The following is a 22,698-nucleotide window of genomic DNA, read 5'->3' as shown; positions in this document are numbered from 1 at the left end:
CTGGCTGTGCTGAAGTTGTGGTTTGACTTTTTGGAAGTAGAACTCCTTCTATGAGCCCAGTTAGGCTGCTCCTGTCCATCCCTGTTGTTCTTCCACCCCTGCCCTGCCATCTTTGCCCAGGTCTGACCAAGGCTTTTGCGACATGAATCAGACCGAGGAACTGATCCAGCTGAAAGATAACAGAGCGGAAGAAGGAAGGGAAGGGGAAGAGCGGGGAGAAGTTCTCCTGCAGCTGGATTAGCTGCCCTGTCTGGCTCCTGTCGCAGCAGCTCAAGCAGATGGGCTAGCACAGCGTGGCGGGCGGTTGGGAGATGTCATTGCTCTAGATGTCAGTGCTGCTAAAACGTTTCCCCTGGACTGTGCCTAAATCTCGTGACCTCGTCCTTGCCGYGGAGCGAGCGAGCGCCCAGGCCGCGGTGCCTCCGACCTCAGCACTTTGATGTGGCCCCAGGTCTCCTGCAAAGCGACTCGAAGAGAGTGAGCAGGCAAGTCACTGTGCTGGTCTGCCCGTTCTCATTAGGTTTAAATTAAGCCCTTGTCTCCTTTTAAGGGGAAGAAAGCTATTTTTAAGGAGAAGAATTTGGTGCAAGAAAGAATGCAGCCAAGRCATGCTGTTCTTGGCATAGGTTTTRCCCCCAAAGAGTTGGTCCTCTGCTCGGGAACCAGGAGAGCATCCAGGGGTTAGTCCCAGGCCTGACRTGTGAGCGCTGTCCGTTCACACMCGCAGTTGTGAGGACCTGGGACACGCAGATCTCTCTGTGAGAGCCACGTCCCTGCTTTGGGGTGTGAAGTGAGAACCAAACAGCTCCATACAGGGGCGGCTTGGGTTTGGGAGTTCTGCTGTTGGCAGAAGTGCAAACTGGACAGTCTTTTGGGGTGAAACCCTTGAGACACCAGCAGACCCTTGGGCTGGGGCTGTCACAGATGTCTGGATTCTTCAGGTCCCGTTAGTCTAGAGAGCACGACCTGGTGAGGTGACCTGCGGAGAGCAGCTTTAGCTTCCCTTCTACCCATCCCCGTCCTTCCCAGTCCCTCTGCTCCTCCTCACCCAAACTGTTGCCCCTCCAGTCCCGAGGAGTCCTGCCTTCTCCTGCAGGACTCAGCAGCTTGTTTCCTATGGGAGCAGGGTTGCCAGAGGCAACTGGAGCCGGCACCAGCCATGTCCAGAAAGGTTCTCCAGTGATCATGAGGACCCACCACAGCACAAAGAGAAGACGAGCACAGAAAGCCCTCTGCCTTGTTGGGCAGCCAGGAAGCCTCCTCAGACATGTGCCACTGCAGCAGCACTGGGAGAGGAATGAGGAGATAGCTGACATTAGGATTCCTGGTGTTAGGCTGGTGAACTCCCATGAAGAGTAGTCCTTCCCTGGCTTTCACGGGGTGCTAGCAGGACATCTCCCGCCGGTGCCCCTTGCAGAGCCTGGCAAGACTCACCCAGCCTCCTCTGACAACACAACGTCTCTGGAAAGGGAACTCCGTGATCYGCAGGAGCTCGAGGGAGCCATCCATCTCTTTTATTTCCCATCACCACAATGGAAGGGTTATTAAGTTTAATTTAATGGCTAGGCACCACACAACTGTTTGGCTGATACACTTGTCATTTTTTTACGTATTAATATTTTTTCATGTCATGTTGTTTTCTGTCTCCTAGGATTAGAGGTTTTGAAGAGCATGCTGCCAGCCTATAGCTCGGGAGGCTTGACAGYGGGTGGAGCTTTGAGCAAGTCGCATAATCGTCCTGGTGCAGGAATGGTTTTGCTGGAAAGATAAGGTTTAAAACATAGATCCCCAGGGAAGAGCCCAGCGTCTGTACCAGGGCTGAGTGAAGCCATGGCTGGCAGGAGAAGAAACTCTTCCGCGTTTCTGTTTTCTCTAAAGACAACATTACCAAACCGGAGGGAATTCTTCCTATGGCTTGCTTGTCATTGCGGAGAGTCTTTTACTGCCCTAGAAACCTCAGGCTAGCTGCTGCCCACTTTATTTTGGGCAAAGACAGAGAAAAGCAGAAGAGACCATTGGTTTGGGGTTACTGCGAACAACCATTCTAGTGAACCTCTGTGATGTTCAGGTGGGAATAGCATGTAGTGATGGAAACACGGCATTTCCAATGACGTTCCAGGCTGAAAGTCAGTACTGAATGTCAGTCAAGGTAGGCTCACAAAGTGTGTGCTCCGTTTTCCTTTGCTCATGCCCTTGGAGGTGGTCAGCCCTGCGGGCATCCAGCCCAGCCCCTCTCCCTGCAGCATCTCTCACCCATCCAGTTTTCCCATGCAGAAGCCTTGAGCCTTCCCACACACACCTGGTAGTCGCTTTTACCCAGCAGCAATTTTCTTCTGCTCACCTTATTTCAGAAGTGATTCTAGAGCAGGATGAGACAACTTAGGGCTGTGTTCACGAGCATCCAGCTCTGTCCGAGTGTAATGGGCAGATCAGGTTTGTTGCAATCACTATGGAAAATAGTGGCAGCACGAGCACAGGGAGAAAAACACTTAATTTCTCCAGAGAAACCTGCAGGGCTCTTCGGAAACAGGTAATAGGTCTCCCTGATGTCCGTGCATGGGCAGGGAACGTGATGCCTGTGTTGGAAAATGGCAAGGAATGTGGCTGCAGAGTGAGCAGACTGTGCAGATAACAGATTTGGAAGAGGACAGACAAATGCACAATGATTTGTTCAGCCCCAAAATGCTTGGCTTTTAAAAAACATCTTGACGTGGCAAAAGGTCGCARATTAGTACAGGCCAAAAGTATAGTCTTATCTGAAATTCAATAATTCAGCATTTCATGTCTGATAGTCAAGTATTTTGACTTTTGCCACACACCCTGCTGCTTTTTCCAGCCARGATAATTGGGCGGATTCACACAAATTTGTGAAATATTTTGGTCAGCCCYAAGACTGCAGTTTTTGCAACACATTCAGACTCGATAGCCCCAGCTGGAAAGGGACCAGCTTGTGAAGTGCGAAAGACCCGTGGCAGCTGTCCCCATGTCCTGATGTGAAACCAGGGCCCTGGCAGCATCGGCCTGAAAACCTTCCCAGCGCCGGCCCCAGCCTCCCTTGCAGCCGGGCCTTTGCAGAGGCTTTGCAGCCATTTTGCGATGAATTCCCATTAATTAAAAACCCGCATAAAGTGGAGAGCTGGATTTGTGTCTCTCTAGCACCTTTCAGACTAATCGCCTCCCAAAACGTAAGGAGCTCTGCGAGCTGGACACGGGCAGGCTTGGGAATTACCGTGCCGGGGTGTGATAAACAGGGATAAAGATGCCCTGCGGCCTGATCCGCTCAGGGCCGCGGCGCTGCAGCGCGGCTCGGGGCGGCCCCGCCGCTCGCCGCCCGTCCGGGACCCCCATATGTTGCCAGCAGCTGTTGCTGTTTTGCAGGAGCTCCCGGGGGCGCTTGTTTGTGCACCCAGACGTGGCCCGGGCGCATCTCGGCTTAGTGCCCCGGGCCGCCCGGGCAGCGCCAGGCGGAGCCGCGGGTCCCCCACGCGCCACGTGTCCCCCAGGACCCCGCGTGTCCCCCGAGACCCTGCAGGCCCCGTGGCTGACGGAACCACTGCAGAAAGGACGGGGTTTGCAGCCTGCGCCGTCCGGCATCTGCAGCCGCCGAGCGGCCGCGCGGGGCCGGCGGGTGCTTGTGCTGCTGGTGCAAACGGTACCCGTTGCCTTCACTGGTACCTGTTGTCTTCACTCCTTCCGTGGTGGGAAAGGGCAGTGCTGCCCTTTCCCCCCAGGCTACCGTTCCCAACAGTCACCGTTTCCTTGGATCCACACAGAGAATGCGTTTCCTTAGCATAGAAGCCCAAAGAGGTCCTTAAGGCCACCACCGGTGGCACGTGGAGTGATCTTCAGCTCCCAGGCAATGGTTGCACGTGCAGAGAGCAGGGGATTCCTCTAGCCTCTAGCACGCACGGGGAGAGCACTGAGACACAAGAAAAAGAGCCCATGCTCTCTTTTTGTTGTGTTATTTCTCTCAGGAGAAATATCCTGCCAGGTTCAAATGTCTTTCTCTCTTAGCAGAAGCACCACTGCTAAGTCTAACACGCTAGTGAGCTGCTTTTTCTATGGTCAAGGTGCCTTTTCCTCCACTACGATTACTGCGATKAGCGCAGGCCAGAGGGGGCAGCTACAGCCCGTTCACGTTAACRTCAGTGGAAGCTACGGGCCTGGACAGTTACGGGCCTTCTCAGTGGTGACCAGTGACAGGACAAGGGGTAATGGCCACAAGCTGGAGCACAGGAAGTTCCGTCTCCAGGTGAGGAAGAACTTCTTCACTGTGAGGGTGACAGAGCCCTGGAACAGGCTGCCCAGGGAGGYTGTGGAGTCTCCTWCTCTGGAGGTCTTCCAAACCCGCCTGGATGCCRCCCTGTGCCACATGCTCCAGGTGTCCCTGCTKGAGCRGGAAGGTTGGRCTAGATGATCTGTAGAGGTCCCTGCCAACCTTGAACATTCTGTGATTCTGTGATTCTGTGGACAGGCAGGTCCAGAGCCTGAGGTTGGTCCTAGCATGGACCTCCAGAACAGACACATCCAAATTGGGCCCCGGGAATGGTTGAGGACTTGACACACATGCATGCAGTTTCTTTGCCCCTTTCTAAACACCCCCTTGATTCAGGAATCAAAAGGAAGTCTCCTGCGATAGATTTTTGCTTGTTTTAGTTTTAATTTCAGCCTGAAACCTGCTTGTGATGGTCGGTTGTATTTTTCTGGCAGGGGTTGGTGTTTTTAAGCGATGTGTCCCAACCCCTCCGTGTGTAACATAAGTTGGAGTGTTCCTCTGTTGAAGCCTCCGTGCTCTTTATAGCCGAGATGTGTCTGCATCCGAGCTATGCATAGCAAAGGGTATTCTTAGAGTGGGCATCACTGGGGCTGTAACCTACACCGCTCCCGTTAGCAACCGTTCCCAACAACACATCAAACAGAGGGCGAGACCGTTTTTTAAACAAACAACAAAAAAACATAACGCGGCGCATCTGTATGTGCAGAGCAAAGCTGCCTGCTGCGAAAGCCGGGCGTGAACCTGGGCAGAGCCAAAATCCGACATTCCCCTGCGTTTGGAAGGGTATTGGTGCCAGGCTCCAGAAGGGCCATTTCCATTGCATAGCCCCAGCTCCTGTCAGTTGAACCATGGTTTGCACCAAGGCTGTCTCTCAGCAGGCGTTTGCTGAAGATAGGTGGGATTTGGTGGGTTTTTTTTTTTTTTGCATTTTTTAGTGAAATATCCTGGGTAATTTTCAAGTGACTCCTAGCAAGTGTCTTTTGGCAGGTCTTGGTGAGAAGGCGTGTGGAGCGAGGAGCTCCGCAGGGTGGAAAGGACAGGACGTGTGACCAGGATGTGGGAGGTGGGCGCTGTGTGTCCAGCCACCTCCCCAGGCTTTGCGTCCCGTCACTCTTCAGCCCCTGGTAACTATTTAAGCCCCTGAGGTCCACAGAGGCTCAGCCTTCTCCTGACGTGCCTTGGGCTGAGCCTGGCTATGGCTCTGCTGGTGATGTCTGGTGATTCCAGCAGGGTGGCCAAGGCAGCCCGTCCTGTCCTTTCCCACCCCCTTCCATGGCACTGGCTCCCAAACCTGGGGCCTGTCACACAGACTGGTGACATGAGCCCCTTGACTTGGGTTCCTTTGGCTTTGCCCTCTCTTGCGTCCTATTAGTGCTATGACATATTGCATCGCATTAGTGATAGCACAGAGCGTAACTCCACCCGGGATCATCGTCTCAATCTGGGTAGCTGCTCTCTTGTCTGCTCTGTCACTTCCCTTCCTGGAAGTTGGAAATGGGGATGGTAATTTCCATCAGCCACAAGGACACTGAGACAGAATCCCTTCTTGGGGTGTAAAGGTGGCATTAGGTAATGAAGAATTAATTAATCAGTGCCCTGCTCTAGATCAGGGTGCAAGGAGAATTGTGGAGCACTGCTGAGCACCTAGATTTGGGAGGAATGAGTTGAAATCCCTCATTTCCCCCAGAGTTCCTGTTTACTTGGGCAAGCAACTTAGTCTCTCGGTGATAGGAGCTTTCTCTGGGGCAGAAGGTTTGTAGGGATAAATCTGCCAGAAATAGTCAAGTAAGTGGATGCTGTGGGAAATGGGAGATGTAAGTAATGCACAGGGTTGCTGCTGAAGGCAGGCTCGTTTTCCCCCCTGAACATGATTGCGATCTGGAGGGGATGTGGTCTGGGTCTTCAGCGAGGAGTGGTTTGTGGTTTGACAGAAGTGGAGATGGGAAAATCCATATGCAGCTCCAAACGGGATCCTGGGAAGGGTCTAACCTGTAAGCAGTGTCCAGCACCACTGCAAAACCAGCGAGACATCTTTCCATTGCTGTTTTCAATTTGATTTAATTGCGGATTTGTCCAGTTCATTCACAGCAGACACTACGCTAACACATTTGTCTACGAAAATGCTGGAAGACACATAACATGTAAGGAAAAAAAGAATTCCAAACCGTTGGATTTGCCACAATCCCAAAGTCCCTTGAAGCAACCACAAGGCCAGACCCGCAAGGAAGGAGATGGCTCAGAGGAGCATCCTGAGCTATGCACCTCCATCCTCATGAAAAACCTGGGAAAGGGGAGAGCGGGAAGGAGACTTGCTTGGCGCAAAACGCTCACAGCTTCCAAGAGTGCCTTTGGAGAAGAGTCTCAGTTCCATCACAGGGTGTTTATTACATTTTGCACAGTCACCAGGGGCCAAACGCAACCTATCCAAGCATGTGCAGCGAGCCGGATTCCAGCGGGGAGGAATGTGCGCCGGGCACAGCGGGCAGGCGAGGAGCGGCCTCGCGCGCTGGTAGCGGTGGAGAGCTGTGAGGACGTCCCCGGGGCAGTCACAAGAGCTGCTCCTCACCAGGGCCTCCACTGTGGAGGCCGTTGGGCTCCCTGCCTTGCGGGGAGGTGAGGAGCCCCTAGAGGTGGCCGTGGTGCAGCCGGAGCGTGTCCCACGCAGAGCCCAGGCAACGTGTCGCCGGCAAGAGGCCCCATTTCCACGAGCAGGAYGCCCCATCTCCACAAGCCGGGCACCTCATCTCCATGAGCAGGACGCCCCAGCTGCTCGCCTTTCCCTCGCCACGCAGGCCGTCCGACCCCRGCGCAGAGGAGCGCAGGGGGCTGCCGGGAGGAGCCCCCCGCCGGGCTCTAGGTGGAGACCGCGGCCTGCGCCCAGTCCAGCCCACGGCGCCAAGGYGGCCGGCCCCACGGCGCTGGGGGTCGGAGCTGGCACCGCTACCTGCAGYTCCATGGGGTGGCCCTTCCCAGTCCTGCTGCTTGCCCAAGGCTGTAGCAAGCGGAGGCAGCAACTAAACTGCTCCAGAGCCACGTCCTTGTCCAGCGGGATGAGGAAGAAATCTTGCAGGATCCCTTGGCAGGACAGGTGCCCTGGAGAGGCCGATAGTGCCCTGGGACGAGCTCCCAGGCTCCAGCACCTACATCCAGYGCGAGGAGCAGGGCTTCCTGCCGCAGAGTGGAGGCGGTGGGCGCCGCGCTGGCCTGCGCAGTGCATGGCSCCATCGAGCACCCCCTGAGGTCACCCAGCCCTCGAGAGCCACGGGCGCAGAGCGGGAGCAGCCGCGGGCTGGGCAGCRGGGTGCTGGACAGGGCAGGTTGTTTCTGGGGACATGGGGTGGTTTGTCCCTGCTGGGCTCTGCTGAGCAGCTTCTTGAGGTGCCCCTCGGCATGTAGGTGATGGGCAGGCTGCTGGCCAGCAGCTCTGACACGGACCCAGCTCGATCCGCGTGGTGGCCTCCATCATCTACATCGAATCATGCTTCACCCAGCGTGCGGGAATTGCTGCTCCTCTGCAGATTTGGGGCTTTTCCTTGGCGTTACAGAAGGAGGGGGATCTCCGACACCTGGAATTGCTCTCCCAAAATAAGACCTCCTGGCAGAGGTCGCAGCGTCCCAGGTAGGCACCACCCGTGATGCTGCAACAGGGACCCTCCGCGCTGGAGCAACACGACGGCCCTTCAAGGCCCAGGAGGCAGCTCCCGAACCCTTCTCCTTGTGAACAGGACCCCCGCGAGGCCGCTTCCTCACCCCCCGTCACAACGGCTACTTCCCACCAACCTCCGCAGGCAGCGGCTCCCTTCCCGTGCCGGGAAGGCAGAGCGGGTGCTCAGGGCGCCCSGGGCCTCGCAGCCCTCTAGGTGGTGCTTGTGGTGCAGGGATGCCCGGCACCCGCAGAAGCAGTTCTGCCCCCTCTCATCTTTGGTACTGCCCTCGACATCGAAACAACCGAGGGCAAAATCACAGCAGAGAGCGRCCCTGGTGGGGAGTCCCAGGAACAGAGGACGTGGTGGGAAGGAGCAGCAGGAGCATTTCCTTTATTTCATTTGCTGCACTTGGCCAGCAAACCAGGACGTGCAGCATCCGAGTGCCGAGGAGCCGGGAGATTCCCGAGGGAGCAGAGGAAAAGAGAGGGCGCCTGGATAACGCCGCCCCATCAGGGCATATCCTGCGGCTTAATCCATGGATGCTGCTGTTAACGGGATCGCTTCCACGCTCTTCCTCTGCACGGACGGGCTGAAATCAGACTAATTAGCTTTGCATGTGCTTCCCTTTCCCCTCCCTGCGATAAGTCACTCCACTTCTATTCCTCTTTTATTATTGCTGCTCTGTATCTTATTACTTTTTTTTAATAAAGAGGAGGTGGGAGGAGCCTTTGGAAAGACACTCTCTGGCAGGGCAGGCAACCCACAATTGCCTCTAGGAGCAGGGAACCAGGAAGCAAACCTTCACAGAGAAGAGAGCAGCAAAACCGCGTGGAGTGGCTCCGCGTCCAGCAGGCTCTGCGCACGGGAAAGGAAAACGTATCAGGCTTGAAAAGGGAATWTTTCAGTGTTTGCTTTGCTTGTAAGACTAAGCTGTGCTCCCCCTAAGTCTCCTTCATATTCCTGTAGCTGGTGTCCAGCAGTTTTCTAGGATGCTCAGTGGGAGGCTTGGTGCTGGCTCGGCAGCGTTCAGGTGCGGGGCCAGAGCAACTGTAGGTGCCCTGAGGATCTCTGGATGGGAGGCTGGACTGAAGCCTGGCCAGGTGATGGGTGCTGGAGGGCTGCCGAGGCAGCAGCTTCTGAGGGGATAACTGCACAACGGTGAAGCCACAAGGGCTGTTTAGGTTTCTGATGGGTGCACGAGCTGGGAAGTCCTAGAGAACGTAATGTAAGCTGTGGGATTCCCTGTCCCTCGCACCAGCAACCCAGTGAGCAGACAAATCCATGCCCTCCATCCACCTTGTTTCCTCCATCTCTTCATCACTGATGAATCCAGGGAGCCTTTTGTGGTCTCCTAAAGGTGAAAATCAGGATCTGTGGCCATAATGTCCTGTGCTGTAGGGCCCAGGGCCGAGGATGGAAGAGAGGCAGAGATGGAGCATTGCGTTTTGGCTTCGGGCAGCCACGCAGAGCCACGCTGGCACACCAATAGTCTCCCACCAACCACAGGAAACAACTGTCATGTGCTTCCTTGTCCAAAAGGGTCATTTTAACATCCTGAATKAAATGTCCTTTCAGAAACCTGTAGCAGTTCCTGAGAACATAGGAGAAGCCTGCTGACCCAAAGCAGACCTGTGAGATGTTGCTTGTCATGGAAGGGGCCCGGGGTGGTTTCTCTGCTCCCCATCCCCACATCAGCTTTCCTGAGCTGCGTACACTTGGTCCCTCTTGGTGAACTCACCCCTGGATCCCCTCAGGGTCCACCTTCAGCTACAAGCCCGCCAAGGATGGTCAGAGCTCAGATGAGGGTGTCTGCTGTGGCCAGGGTTGGGTGCCTGTTTCCTTGGTGGGACGACGCTACCCCAAAGGGTCTGGCCTGGCACAAGGAAGCAGCTCGTCCTCACTGCCACCCTGGCCTCGCTGGGGGCAGGAGGAGGGATGAGAAGGCAAAACCACCCTGAGCCCAAGAGTTGCACGTGTCTCCGTTTTCCCGCCGTGTTCCATCCCCAAAGGGGCGATGCAGAGAGGCTGGAGGCCCCAGTTCGGCTCGGGAAACTTTGCTTTCCGGGAGGATGAGATAGATACGYGCTGGTCCCTCACAGTGCAAGGCTGGAGGAGAGTGGCCTGGGTGGGATTTTAATGCCCTTGGCCTCCCAAGGCTTGACTTGGGCCCAGCACAGCAGCTTTAGGGGCTGAATGGCAACTTCTGTGTCTTGGCACAAGCAGGGTAGGGACCACATTTGTGACAAATGCATTTGGAGGGACAAAACGGGCAGAATAAAAGGCATGTGAGGGCTTTCCTTTCCTCCCTGCCTGTCCTTCACAGCAAAGGCCACCAGCTCGACRTGGCCAGCATTACTGTGCTGCAAACGTGCCTGCCAGGGCTGCTGGAAACGGGGAGGCCTCGGGCAGAGAAAACCCCTGCTGGTGAATGGAATTAGCCCTTTTTCCCTGCCTTCTTTCCCCGTTTGCACGGGCGGGCTGACGTTTCGCTGGGCGCTTTCTGTCCGYGCGAGCCGCGGATCTCAGCCCGCGGTGCCTCACAGACGTCCTAGCAGGGCAGGGGCCACGGGCACCCCCCGCAGCTGCCCCCTCCTCGCCTTTCCTTGCCCTGGCATCTCCCTTTGCAAACTTGGCCCTGCCCGTAGACTCCCCGGCACCTCGGCCTCGTAAAGAGGCCGCGTTGCATGTATGAAGCTTAAAATAAGCTCGCAGCCCGGTGGCAAAACCCAGCTGGGCCCCGGTGCTGCCTGCCCGTCTGTGTGCCCGGGCCCTSCGACCGGGAAAGAGAGCAGGAAACAGACTGTGCTGCTCAGCTTTCCCAAGGCTTCCTGGGGCTTTCCTTGGAAAGCTGCAGCCGAACCTCAGCCTCCTGCCCATGTTTCTCCTATCGAAGTGTTCTTGAATAATTGCACCTGTGGCTGCAAAGCGGCGCTCGGGGTGGAGCAGAGCCGCTSTTTTGTTTTGCTTTAGTCCTGGGCTTATCTCGGCTCAAAAGCAGAGGAGGGACAAAGTGGCTTTGTGAGGAGGTTTTAGTGGATCAGGTGCAGTTGGAATCTGTGGCAGCGACTCTGCGGAGCGGCCAGGTGCACGATAACGCCGGCTGCCTCTCGCAGCTGGAGGAAAAGGTGGTGAAAGCAGCAGCTGCTGGAGATGATTTGCTTGTTGAGAAAGACCATAAAGCCCTGCATGCAGTAAGGAGCACCCAGAGATGGTATCTCTGCTTGTGGTCAGCACTTTGCCAGGAAGCTGAGGTGATGCCTTCCTCCTGCAGCTCTGCTCCAGCTTTCCCTGTTTCTCTGGTGTTTTCTCCTTTTGTCTTGCTTGTTTACTTTGGGCTTTGTTCCTGTGTGGACACACCAACCTTTGTGTTTTTGCACCTTGACCACTGCTATCCTGTCCTCCTTGCCTCCAGGCAGGCTGCACTGCCTGCATGATGCTCTGTCCCTCTCCTGACTTTTAYTACATGGTGCTCTCTGCACCCTGAGGCCCTGAGTGGTCCCTGTCCTGCCAGACCCTTTCCAGAGGGATTTATGGGTCTCTTGAAGACTCYAGCCTAATGCCCTTCATGTGTTGCATAGTCTAAGGGGTATTTGTGGTCTGGGAGGATCTTGTRCAGGTTCCTCTTTGAGGGTGGCAAAGAAGGTGGCAATGGCTTGGGTGCAAATGTGGTGGTTATCCATAACCCTGTGTCTGTCTGTGTCCCTCCCGTGCTCTGCCTGGGGAACGTGCTGTCTCTTTGCTGTGTGTGCTTGTACAGAGCTCATGACCTGCTTCATAAACCATGTACTTGTGGGAGAAAAGGGGCTTGAAGTGATGGTGACATCTTCTTCACTAGCTAAGACAAAGGCTAATTCCCTCGTGTGTATCTGTGATTCCTGCCTTAACCTGGAAGGGTGACAGAAAATCTGAATAACAGGGAAGCAGCCCAGGTGGGAGGGTTTTCATTGGAGGAAGTGTGGGCAAATAGCCCTCTGATGAAGCAACCTGAGCAGCACCAAAATTGTTCCTGGCTGCTCTTGGTGACTAACCGACTATTTGCAGTGTCTGCTCTGCCCMTTGCCCCACCTGAAAGCTATTTGAGGGAATAGTCCTGCAGTCACTTGGTGTACACCTCTGGCTTACTAGAGGTGATGCTGTGACCTGGGCAGCAGGAGGCTTTCTGCTGGGGCACAACTGTGCTGTGATCTCCACTGATCCTTGGGCTGTGCTGCCCTTTGAGGATGCGACCACATCTGAATTCATCTTTATTTTTCTTTCGTCTCAAAGAGAAGATTCTCACTATTCTGTTTTGGTTCTGGTGTTGTACAACTTGCTTGCATTAATAGCTAGCTGCTAATGCCTCCAGAGCCCCCAAGGACCTCGGAGGCATTGCAGATTCAAGCCTTCAGATGCCCACATCAGGTGGGTGATTGCTATTGATCCCAAAGTTAGGGCCAGAGGGCCAAAAAAAAAAAAATGAGGAATTCAAAATGCATGGGTGTTCCCAGTCCTAGACAGTTTGCCTGGCATCATTTCCCAGGAAATCTTCAGAAGAGTCAGGAATTGTCTGTAATTTCCCTTTCCTGCCCCAATCCTTAGTGAGAAAGAAGCATGACTTTCTTGTAAGAACAGACAAGGAGAACTTTCTTGTAGGTTGTTTCTGTCTGAGAGCCCCAGACCTTTGTGGTGGTGGTGTGGACTGATTCTACAGGTTTTCTTTTGGTTGTGAGCTGGTGGGTAGCAGTTGGCTGTGCGAAGGTGGTTACAGGTCAGGTGAGGACCTGTACCCACATCTTCCCTATGTAGTGCCCCTTGGAGACCTCTGAAAAGTGCTTGGGAAGAGCTCGGTGTGGAAAGCAGGGCTGATCCAGAGGATGATGAAGTCAGATCTATCTTAAAGACAACTGATGGGATTTGCTGCTCTTGCTTGGAGCACTCCAGGAAGAGCCAGTGTAGGCTCGTGTGTTTTGGTGGAGCTTAGAGGAAGTGGTGGTGAAAATCTGTGGGAGGGAAATGCCTTGCAGCYGGGTGAAGCCCAGGCCTTTGCAGGGCTGCCTACAGAATGTCATCTGTAATTTAAAAGGCTTATCTCTTTTAAATGTCAATAGCGCCTTTGTTGGAGTAATAGTAATTGTGATTTGCATGTCTCGGGCACACACCCCAAAGCACTCTGCAAAGGAAGGTTTCCAAATTGTTCCCAATTGCCAGCTGGGAAATCAGGGTACAGAGGTGATAGGAACCCACATGAAGCTGGAAATAAGTCTGCTTCTGAGAGCTGTTGTTATGCTCCAAGTTGCCTGGTCATCTTCTTGGATGCTGAGAGGACCTACTCTTCCCTGGCAGGTTAGAGCCGCATCTTGTGAGGAGGTGGTCGCTAGGAGGATGCTGATGTGCTGTCRTCAGGCTACAGGGAATGTGGTGGCCCTCAGGTTGGGGTGTCAACAGAGATTCGGGCAGAGAGCCTGGTCCTCCTTGGAGAAAAAGGCCCCTCTCTGGGAGGCAGAGGCCYGAGGAAGGACAGCTGGTTCCAGCTGGTGAACCCTCCTGCTCTTAAACAAAATGATGTCATGACCCTTATTTACCTCGTCTGGCTTTCACAACTGGTGAGGGTGGAGAGGCTGTGAGGACTGTCCTTGCCTGGCCAAGTCAGGGGCACCTTCCTCCTTTCCTTCTGCAGGTGTATGAAAGTTTTGAGGGATATTTCAAAGAAACAAGAAACCTGAGGCTCTAATTCTCCTTAGAGCCATATCCAGAGTTACCCCAAAGTTTAGTACAACAAATAAGCTTTAGGATTTGTGTCCATGTGGAATATGGCATTTCAGTGGAAACTGTCAGCTTGGGTGATAGCTCTGCTTTAAAAACACTGTCGGACCCAGAAATGAAGGTAGTCCTGATGAGATGACTACATGTAGCAATCCTGAGTCTTTATATATATATATAGATATATGTATCTCCAACCTTAAAGATGTTCAGAACACAACTGGACATGGTCCTGGGCAACCTGCTTGAGCCTGAGTTTGGACCACAYGATCTCCAGAGGTGTTTACCACCCTCAACTGTTCTGTGACTTCATATTGATTTGTGGCTGCAGTTATGTAGGCAGCAATTTCTTTTGGCTTGAGAATAAGTAAACGTTGTGAATGAGGCAGAACTTGAAAATTCATCCCTGCCACGACAAGGACACCGCCAGTGTGATGGCATCATTTGCCTTGATTTCTGCTAGGGAGGGAAGATTAGGAGGTAAAGATGCCGAGAGCTACTAGCACTCCATGTTACCTGGAACTGTCACTAAGCTCTGTAGGTCATGGTAACTTTGCAAAGCCAAGTGGATTCAGTGTTCTCAGTCCATCTTGTGCCCATCCTTGGTCTGCAGGGGTGTCTGTGCCAGACCAGGCAGCAGCACRTAACAAGTTTTGAGTCTCAGGAGTCGTATGAGGAGTGACAACCTGTTATGGTGCTGGAGCTGATGTGGTGGGATGGCCACTTTAGCATCCTCTGAACGAAGGTCTTGCCCAAGTATAAGTCATTGCTCAGATGCTTGATAGATTCCTCAAGCGGCTCCTGAACATCATCTGCAAGCTGGTGGCCATGARACAACTTGTCTAACTGGATTACATTGACCATCAAGCAAGGCTTGGCTCCAGAAGCCAATCCAAACTGGGCCCTAACTGCTAATCTTTAAAAAAGAATCCAAGTCTTAGAGTAAAACGGTGGCACTAAGTAGACAGTATCATTAATTATAGTTATTTTGGGGAGGAATTTGTGAGGGAGCAGACACAGGGTGCCTGCATGAGCAGAAGCTCCACAAGGCCCATCTGCGAGTGCAATTGGGAGGAAAGAAGAGCAACCCGGGTCTGTGCTGTCCCAGCTGGCACCAGGCAGCTCCCTCCGAATCTCTTCTTCATATCAGACCCTTTCCAAAGAGCCATTTAAGGCTCTAACCTGTTGTAGCACTTGCCAGTAAGATCAAGGAATTAGCACAGCCGCTCTCAGCTCTTTATGTAGTGCCTCTCTCTGTGATATCTAAGCATTATATTTATATATTTTGCACAGTATTTCTGACTCGGTAATTCCTGCCTCCTTGACAATGACTGAGTAAACAGCAGTGCTGCCAGAAGAGCCCTATATTTACGGAGCAACAAGCTCAAATGTGTTATTTTTTTCCTCCATCAGAAGGAGGTAGTGCTTAAATTAGCCTCATTTTGATCCCATTGTAAACTTTTGCCCTCTAACTTGCTGCTGACACTGTYAGCCCTGAGTTGGTGGGCCCAGATCTGGGGCAGAGTTATTTGGGAGCCGTCTTAAAAAGAGTGACCGACTCCCAGGGGATGAATTTCAGCCCCAGCTGTCTGAGCTGGAGCAAAGCCTTAGATCCTATGGTCAAAGTGCGGTGTAGCTTCTCTTCTTGCTTGAGTCTGCCTGACAAAAATGGTGTAGGAAAAGAGAAAGGATTTTCTTTCTCCTRCTGTGGAGTAGATGGTCTTTAGGGCTTGATCCTGGTTTTTGAGAAACTTGATGCCTGGGCCAAGGAGTGTTACATGAATTGCACCTGCMTTGGGAGATGAAGAGTTTGACAGGGATGCAAGACTGGAGAGCTCTGAGACAGTGGCATTTGCTGTTTCCATTCCTCAACCTCAAAAAGACTGCCAAGCTTAGAAAGGATTAAACTCAGGATGCCRAAAGGAGGGCTGAGCTGTGTCCAGGCTTCATCCGTACCATGGGAATGGGAGCATGGACCACCCCTAACACAGGCATGAGGTGCTGTCTTCCAGAGCATGAGCTGAGGTGRCCTCTTGGGGTCTCTGCTTCTGCTTTTCAGTTCCTTGAGCCTCCATATGCTGTGGCCCTACATGAAGTGCTTGGCATCCTGCATTGTGGTTTATGCCCCAGTTATCTCCTGCCTGAGACCTCTCTGAAGATCCTGTCAGCATCCCCACCACTTGTTGCATGGTTTTCTAATGAACTCTTCTCCCAAACCAGSCAATGAAGTGAGGTCAAACCTTCCTACCTGGTATAAATACCCTATATTTTAAGCTACAAGCACTGGAGGCAGGTCATCCAATAAACATGCTCAGATTATCTACAGGCTAGGGCACCCCCAAATTAGTAATAAGGYTGGCGTTTAAAAATACAGTCAAACTGATGAAAGATAATTTGCCTACTGCACTGACATCACAACCTAAGCATGGGGCAAGCCAATCCACGGGTTATTTTTGTATAACTGTGTGAGGCATTTCCAGAGCAAATGAAGTTCATTGGGCAGGGCAGCAGCCATGACATCTTGTTTCTTTGTATGCTTCAGCCTTTTGAAATCTTCTCTTGGGCTTTGCATTCCTGGTCGAGAGGGCTGAAGGCCATTCCTGCAGCGTGGCTCACAAGCTGCAGGGCCAGCAGCCTCCCAGCTGTGATTCTATCGGATGTGGCTGTGCGGGGRAGTCGGGGCAGGGATTCTGTTGTCCACGCTGTCACTGGTCTGTGTCATTGCTGTGTTGATGTTGTGATAGCAAAGAGAGCTCTTTGTGCTCTTAGCCAGGTGGAGAGAGGTCTTTGAAGCTCTTCGCCTCTCCTACCTCTTGGCTTTGCTTTGGTTGTGAGCTTCTGCGGGGAGCAGCTGGGTTGCCCTGCACCGTTCTTGTACCCAACCCTCTGGGTCACCAGTGTAGCTGGAAGTGTCCTTATAGTCTAAGTAATAGCAATACTGTTGGGCTGCAATCCACTGAGTCAGTCATGGTTTTTGAAACCCTAGTCCCGTGTCATTCTTCTCTACTTGGGTGGGATTCCTCCAGTTAACTGTTGGTGTCTGCAGTTCATCCTTGTCTATCGTAATAGTCAGTGGGGAGGTAGCCACTGCTGTCAGAAGAGGCAAGGGTCCAAATCCATCTCGACTCACCCAGCCTACGCTTGGCCAGATGAATCACATCCTTAGCTCCGTTGACCAAGTCAACTGGATCACTGTTGATTACAACAGCAGTCTTGTCAGACTGCTCGGAAGGAAGCGTCTGCAACGTGGGCACCCAAGGGGAGGTGAGGCAGCCTCTAGCTGGGCCATGTTTCTCTTGGTTCACCAATCTATGTGCTGTCCTGCTAGTGAATCCTGCTGCCTTAAGGCCAAGCTTGAGGACGCAGCTCCACAAGCTACTTTCCTCCTACCTGCTTTGAAGCCATCCTCAGCAGTGCCTTAGGTAGGGCAGATGTAAAGGTCTCTGTCATGCTTTGAAGGGAGACCCCAGATGCTGCAAGCTCAGCTTTTCTTGAGGTTCACATCTCTAGGGGTTGATTCTTGCAATACCTACATGATGCTTTTCCTGCTCTGGCAAAGACATTGGTGACACCTCCCTTTAACAGGCACCAGGGCACCGTGCACAAGGTGCAGTGACTGGTTAGCAGCCAGCGAGACGAGAGTAGAGCCCAGATGCGTAACCAGATGTGGAGGCTGCTTTGCTCATCCTGCCAATGGCTTTTGCAGCAAGGCTTTCCCCAGAGCAGCCTGAAACAGCCCTCCCGTGCCGTATCCGCTCCTGGAGACAGCCCTCACCCCGGATCTGCCAGCGGAATGCTTTCTGCAGCCAGCCCTGCCGAGATTTCCTTCTCGGGGATTATTTATTATTTAGCAATGGAAAGTGTTCTGGGGTGCTGGGTGGATGCATGCTGCTGCATTCAATGAAGTTGTTCGGACATGACATGTCACTGAAATACTGCACGTGCTTTCTGTGGCAGTGGATGGAGTCAAGTAAATGATTTGCTGCAAATAAATGCACTCAAGTAAATTAGCACTCGTGGAATTCAGGACAGGTTTCTCCCACCCAGTGGTGGGTGGCCCTTGCTACCCCCAGATAATCCTCGCAGGGCATTTGGCAAAAGCCTTGGGTCAGTGGGTTCTTGCCCTGAAGAGACAGCAAAATTGGGAAAGCTGCAGATATCTATCTTTAACCTTGCAAAAAAACAGAAGGGAGGGCTGCCTGTAAAGCCAGGGGAGATCCAGCTGTGGGAGCTGCTGCCATCATGGGAGTGTCCATGCAGACCCCTATGTGAGGCTGGGGCACATTTAGCTTGGATGCTGGAAAGTAAATGCAAATTATTTCTTTCTGTTCCAAGTTACTCCACAGGAACAAGTGACACTTGGCCCAGCCTGAGAGCCACAACTGAAGCAAGGTGTTTTTCACAGCAGTCTCCCATTCTGGGTCAAAATGAGCTGGGATGGCAGCCCCCAGGGGACAGGACTGCTGCATGGTCCAGGCCATCGGTCCCTGTGGTGTGCCAGCTTCTAGTTACAAGTGCCAGAAGGTTGTTTCCATCTCCCAAGCCCCCCGACATGTCCTTACTGGAATTTTGCCCCCTTTTCAGCACTGAAGTTGCAAGCAGAGTATTTCTTGAGGTCTCTGCTGGGTCCCATCATGCTGCTGTATGGTGAAACCTGAGCATGAGGTCCTGCCTTCTTTCTTTCTCTCACCTATGGCCCATCTCTTGCCAGTCCTGGCCTCCCCTTCCATGTGCCACTTGCAGCAGGGCTGCTTAGGGGAGTTGCAGCAGGAGTCCTTGCTGTTTTGTGACCTTCTGCTGAAGCTGGTGTAGGGCAGAGGACAGGAGAGAGTTTGGTTAGACTGCAGCAGAGAGGACCTGACAGTTGTCCCTGTCCCTACTTGGAGATTGCAATTGCACAAGCGCTGGAGAAGATGGTGCTTTGGACCATGCTGGGAACTGCAGCAACGGAGGGTAGGGTCCTGCTTCTGTAAGGGCTCAGCATCACTGTCAAGTCAACCAGCTGCCACTGGAGAGCTCCAGATACCCCTGGTGCCAGAAGATCCAGCAGGCCATGGAGCAGGTCAGCAGGACAGGATGAACTGGCATCACTGCAAAGCAGCAGCAGCATCCTCTGGGATCTTTTCTGCTGGTGCATGATCAAACCCATCAGCAGCTTGTGGTGTTTCCAAGCCCTTTCCCCTGCTGCAACAGGAAGGGAAAGCTGAAGAAAAGTCCAGCCTGTTGCCTTGCAGATGTTATCCCATCAAGGATAACTCTCCTAAGACTCTCAGTTTGCTCTCCCTGGTCACGTATGCCAGAGATGCCTCATCTGCTGTCAAAGAAGAGGTTTTTCTCCCCTTCCAAGCCCTCAGCCAGCAGTGCAGATGCTTTGGTTTGGAGCTGAGCAGCGACAGGCAGGTTGAATCTCTGGGCATGACGGGTGTTTTTCTGACACTTCAGAGGATTTTGTTTGCTAGACTGAAGCAGAGCAATATGCTGGAAGGAGAGATGTAAAGGAAGAGTTTCCTGCAGTGTTTTTTATTTTTCCCTTTAGTCTTCCAGTAATCGACCATGAATCACTTACTGCAGATGGCTGCRCTCTGCCAGCAGTAAATAAGGCAAGGTGTATTTTCTGTGCAAAGTGTTTGAGCTGGCAACAAATCCATCGCTCCGGACATGATCAAAACATAAACCTGGTGTTTGAGCTGCAAGGTACCCCAGCCTGGCTGGTTTTAGGGATGATAGGACTGCCTCCTTAAGGAACTCTGGAAACACAGAACCTAGTTTGTGTGGTGGCCCCCTGAATCTCTCCAAGCGAATCCCAATGGGATATGTATATATACACTTTTTTCCTCCTCCGCTGCTTGCACAGGGCTGTTTTTGGCCTGTCCGCGTCGCGCCCGCTGCCAGAGTTCATGCGGTTATCCCGAGCAGCAAAGAATTTCCCGGCGTGCCCCAGCCGTCCCGAAACATGAACCGGCTTTCGGGAGGGCTTGATGTGGTCCCCTGCAGGAAGGAGCAGTGCGTCAGCGCGCGTTTCCAGGCAGGAAGCTGGGGTTTGTAGGGAGCCTTCGGCGGCGGCGCTGCGGAGGAGGCCGGCACGGGGCACGGCGCGGCGAGGGCGCGGGGACCCGGCGGCTGACAGCCTGGAAGCCCAAAGAGGATGGATTCAGCGGGTGGAAAGGGCAGGATGAACCCCTGCACGTGCCCAAGCACTTGGGTATTTGGGGCTTCTGGATTGCTAGGTGGTAAAAAAAAAAAATAAATAATTTTTTAAAAAAAGACACTTCTCCCTGTTTTTGCTTCTCACTGTTTTCTTTGCTTGTTCGTTTTTGCTTGTGTTTTTGTTGTTGTTTTGGGTTTTTCTCTCCTTAGAGCTTGAGTGGAGCGTGCAGCACAGCTCCCCGGGTCAGCCGGGGTGGCAGGCGGAGCGGCCAGTCGCTGTCCTCCGCCGCCACCCCGGGGTGGCCCAAGGGTGGGGAAGAGCCCTGTGGCCTCCCCGAAAATGTGAGCGCAGGGCTTGGCTGCAGGTCCCTCTCGGATCCGCAGACACGGTTGGGCAAGTGCCGTATAGAAATGGGTGTAGGGAGGAATTAGTCATCCCCGTTTGGTTAATAAGTGGCTCAGTTATTTTACAAGTCTTTTTCCTGCATATGCAAATACTTTTTTSCTTTTGTAGTAGAACATAAATAACTTCTTTCTTGCATCTTCTGTGCATGCAATTGTCATGAAAATTATCACTGAGCTTTGACCTCGCCTTCTTTAGCAGCTGCTTTACCTACCTTTGTTTCAAAAGAAGGAGYTCCCATGTGTCGTCCAGGCATGAGCCCAGTGCTTGGTGTGGTGGCTTTATGTGTGTCTGAGTCTGCAGAGTGCAGCTGCAGGTTGGGACATTGGGAGCAGCAACGGCTTGTCTCGGGCAGCAGGAATAAACTGAGATGAAAAAGATACAGGATAATTTATTTAGTTGGTGCATTTACCACGTTGYGCAACATGCATTGGGAACACAACGTTGAGCATGAACTTGTCTTGGTCTCCAATTCTCCCCTTCATGATATCTACTGATTTTTAACAACAAAGGAGGGTCACTATGGAGACAGACAAGCAAGGCCATGTGAGATGGCTTGCTAGAAGCTCCTGAGGTGTTGCTGTGATGTCAGAGAAGTGCTCTTAGCTCTGCACAGCACACACTGCCTGGTGTCACCACAGTCACAGGGGTTGCCCTCTAGAAGCTTTCTTGCTYGATTTTTCTATGTTTCATTTGGTCTTCACCATACAGATGTGTTCTTATATCCTGCTTTGGGATGAGCAAACAGCTTTTTGGTTTTCCCTTCTGATTGGAAGATTGATGGGGAGGCAACCATCTCCCATCTCTCYCAACTTTTCATCCTGATGTTGCTCCATAGACTGTGTCATTCTCATAATCATTGATCATGGCAACCATGCAGCTTAGAAGCGAGGTGACCCTTAGTGCCAAATCTGTGCCATTGGGAAGCTCCCCATGGATAAAGGAGTGAAGGATGTGGGCAGGCTGAGTTGATGTCCACCAAACCCAGCTGGGCCACTTGCATCCTTTGTGTTCATCTTGCATTGGACCTGTTTGTTGCTGGCTGTCTTCAGTTTTATTTTTGCATGTAGAAAAGGACCCTCAAGCCTCTTAGAGGAGGCGAGGGGAGGCAGGACACTGGGGAGGCCTTATCTAGTTCAGGTCGTGACAGTTATTGCAGAAGTTGATGTTCTTTCTACAGTACCTACTTTATGGTGGTTTTGCAGTGTTGAAATTTCAGCCACTCTGTGTTGAGTAATCTCCCCGCTTGYTACTAAAGAGTCAGTCTGTCTCTCTTCCTCTCCCCACCCCGAGTTTCAATTTCCTCTTAATTCTCTCTCTAGACAGCCGTTGAGGCCGTTGTCTCTCCTGTGGCAATGCGGTTTTGCTGATGAAGCCTGTTGTCTCTGTCCCTCTTGCAGAAGGATTTCACCATGCGGGAGGAGTTGCAGCAGCGGGACGTGGAGCGCTGGCTGGGCTTCATCACCTTCCTCTGCGAAGTCTTTGGCACCATGAGGAGCAGCACCGGAGAGCCCTTTCGAGTCCTTGTCTGTCCCATTTATACCTGCCTCAGGGAGGTAATGTCCTCAAAAATTCTCCTTATCTACCCATTGGCCAAGCTATTGAGTTGTAGTAGTGGTTTCTTGGTACTTACTTTATGGACATGAGGGCTTCTCACCCTAAGAGTACCTCTGTCTGCACGGGCAGTTGGCTTGTCCTGCCTCCTGTGGTTCTGCTGGCTAAAAACACTTGTTCCAAGACCCCTTTGTTCCAGGTTGGGCTTGCAAATCCCAACTTGGGAAAAAAAAAAAAAAAAAGGTCCCCAGCAAGGGAGCATTATGGTTTTTATAAGAACATGAAGCCAACCCACTAAGCTGTCCAATGCAGCCAAATGTCCAGAAGCATTTCCTAGTGGAAAGATGTGTCCAGGCGGGATAGCTTGTTGGGCACAAGCCTGGAGCGGTTTGTCAATGAAGAGGGTTCCTGCCCAAAGGAATGTACAGTCTGAATAGACAAAATGGATTGAGGGGAAGAGAGAAATAAAGAAATGCAACAAATTGGAGAACAGAGCAGGGGAAGATCCTAGACAGCATTTCTCCCAGTCTAGTGCAGTAGAGACCCAGCTCTGGCAGTGGGGTGGGAGCATTTCAGTGATTTGAACTGAATGGTGGTGATGATGAATGGTGATGGTGAGCATGATCCATGCTGGTGGTAGAAAACTAGATGGAGGCAAATATAAAATGAAACTCGAGTGCTAATGTTCAAAAGAACAAGAGAGAAACCTTCATCATTCAGTCTTAGAGGTGTTTCTGTCTTGTGCGGCTGACTGAAGACTTTCTAAGAAAAACGGTCCTGTCACCCAGGAATGGAGCTGTGAATCCCAAATTGTCGGTAGTGCTTCTGTCGGGCCATGAGTAGGTGGCTGCAAAATAAGCTCTGCTCTAGACTTTGGGCAAAGAAAAGAGGAGGAGGAGGGGGGAAAGAACTGCCGGTAATGACTTTTTGTG

At 52.6% G+C, this 22,698-nt stretch overlaps 1 protein-coding gene across 3 annotated transcripts in view; it reads left to right on the top strand.

Moving 5' to 3' along the window:
• Positions 1-22,698, top strand: part of CTIF (cap binding complex dependent translation initiation factor) — a 122,494-nt gene that overhangs the window by 80,297 nt on the left and 19,499 nt on the right. For all 3 annotated transcript variants that reach the window (XM_026040206.1, XM_026040200.1, XM_026040192.1), the window contains one exon: positions 21,613-21,768. In XM_026040206.1, the coding sequence (XP_025895991.1) occupies positions 21,613-21,768 (156 nt within the window). The remainder of the gene's footprint in view (positions 1-21,612; positions 21,769-22,698) is intronic.

The sequence above is a fragment of the Nothoprocta perdicaria genome, unplaced genomic scaffold (genome assembly GCF_003342845.1).
Source record: "Nothoprocta perdicaria isolate Ctin4 unplaced genomic scaffold, notPer1 scaffold_10, whole genome shotgun sequence".
NCBI classification, from domain to species: domain Eukaryota; kingdom Metazoa; phylum Chordata; class Aves; order Tinamiformes; family Tinamidae; genus Nothoprocta; species Nothoprocta perdicaria.
The sequence above is the reverse complement of the archived record's forward strand: the minus strand, read 5'-3'. Positions and strand labels throughout refer to the sequence as shown.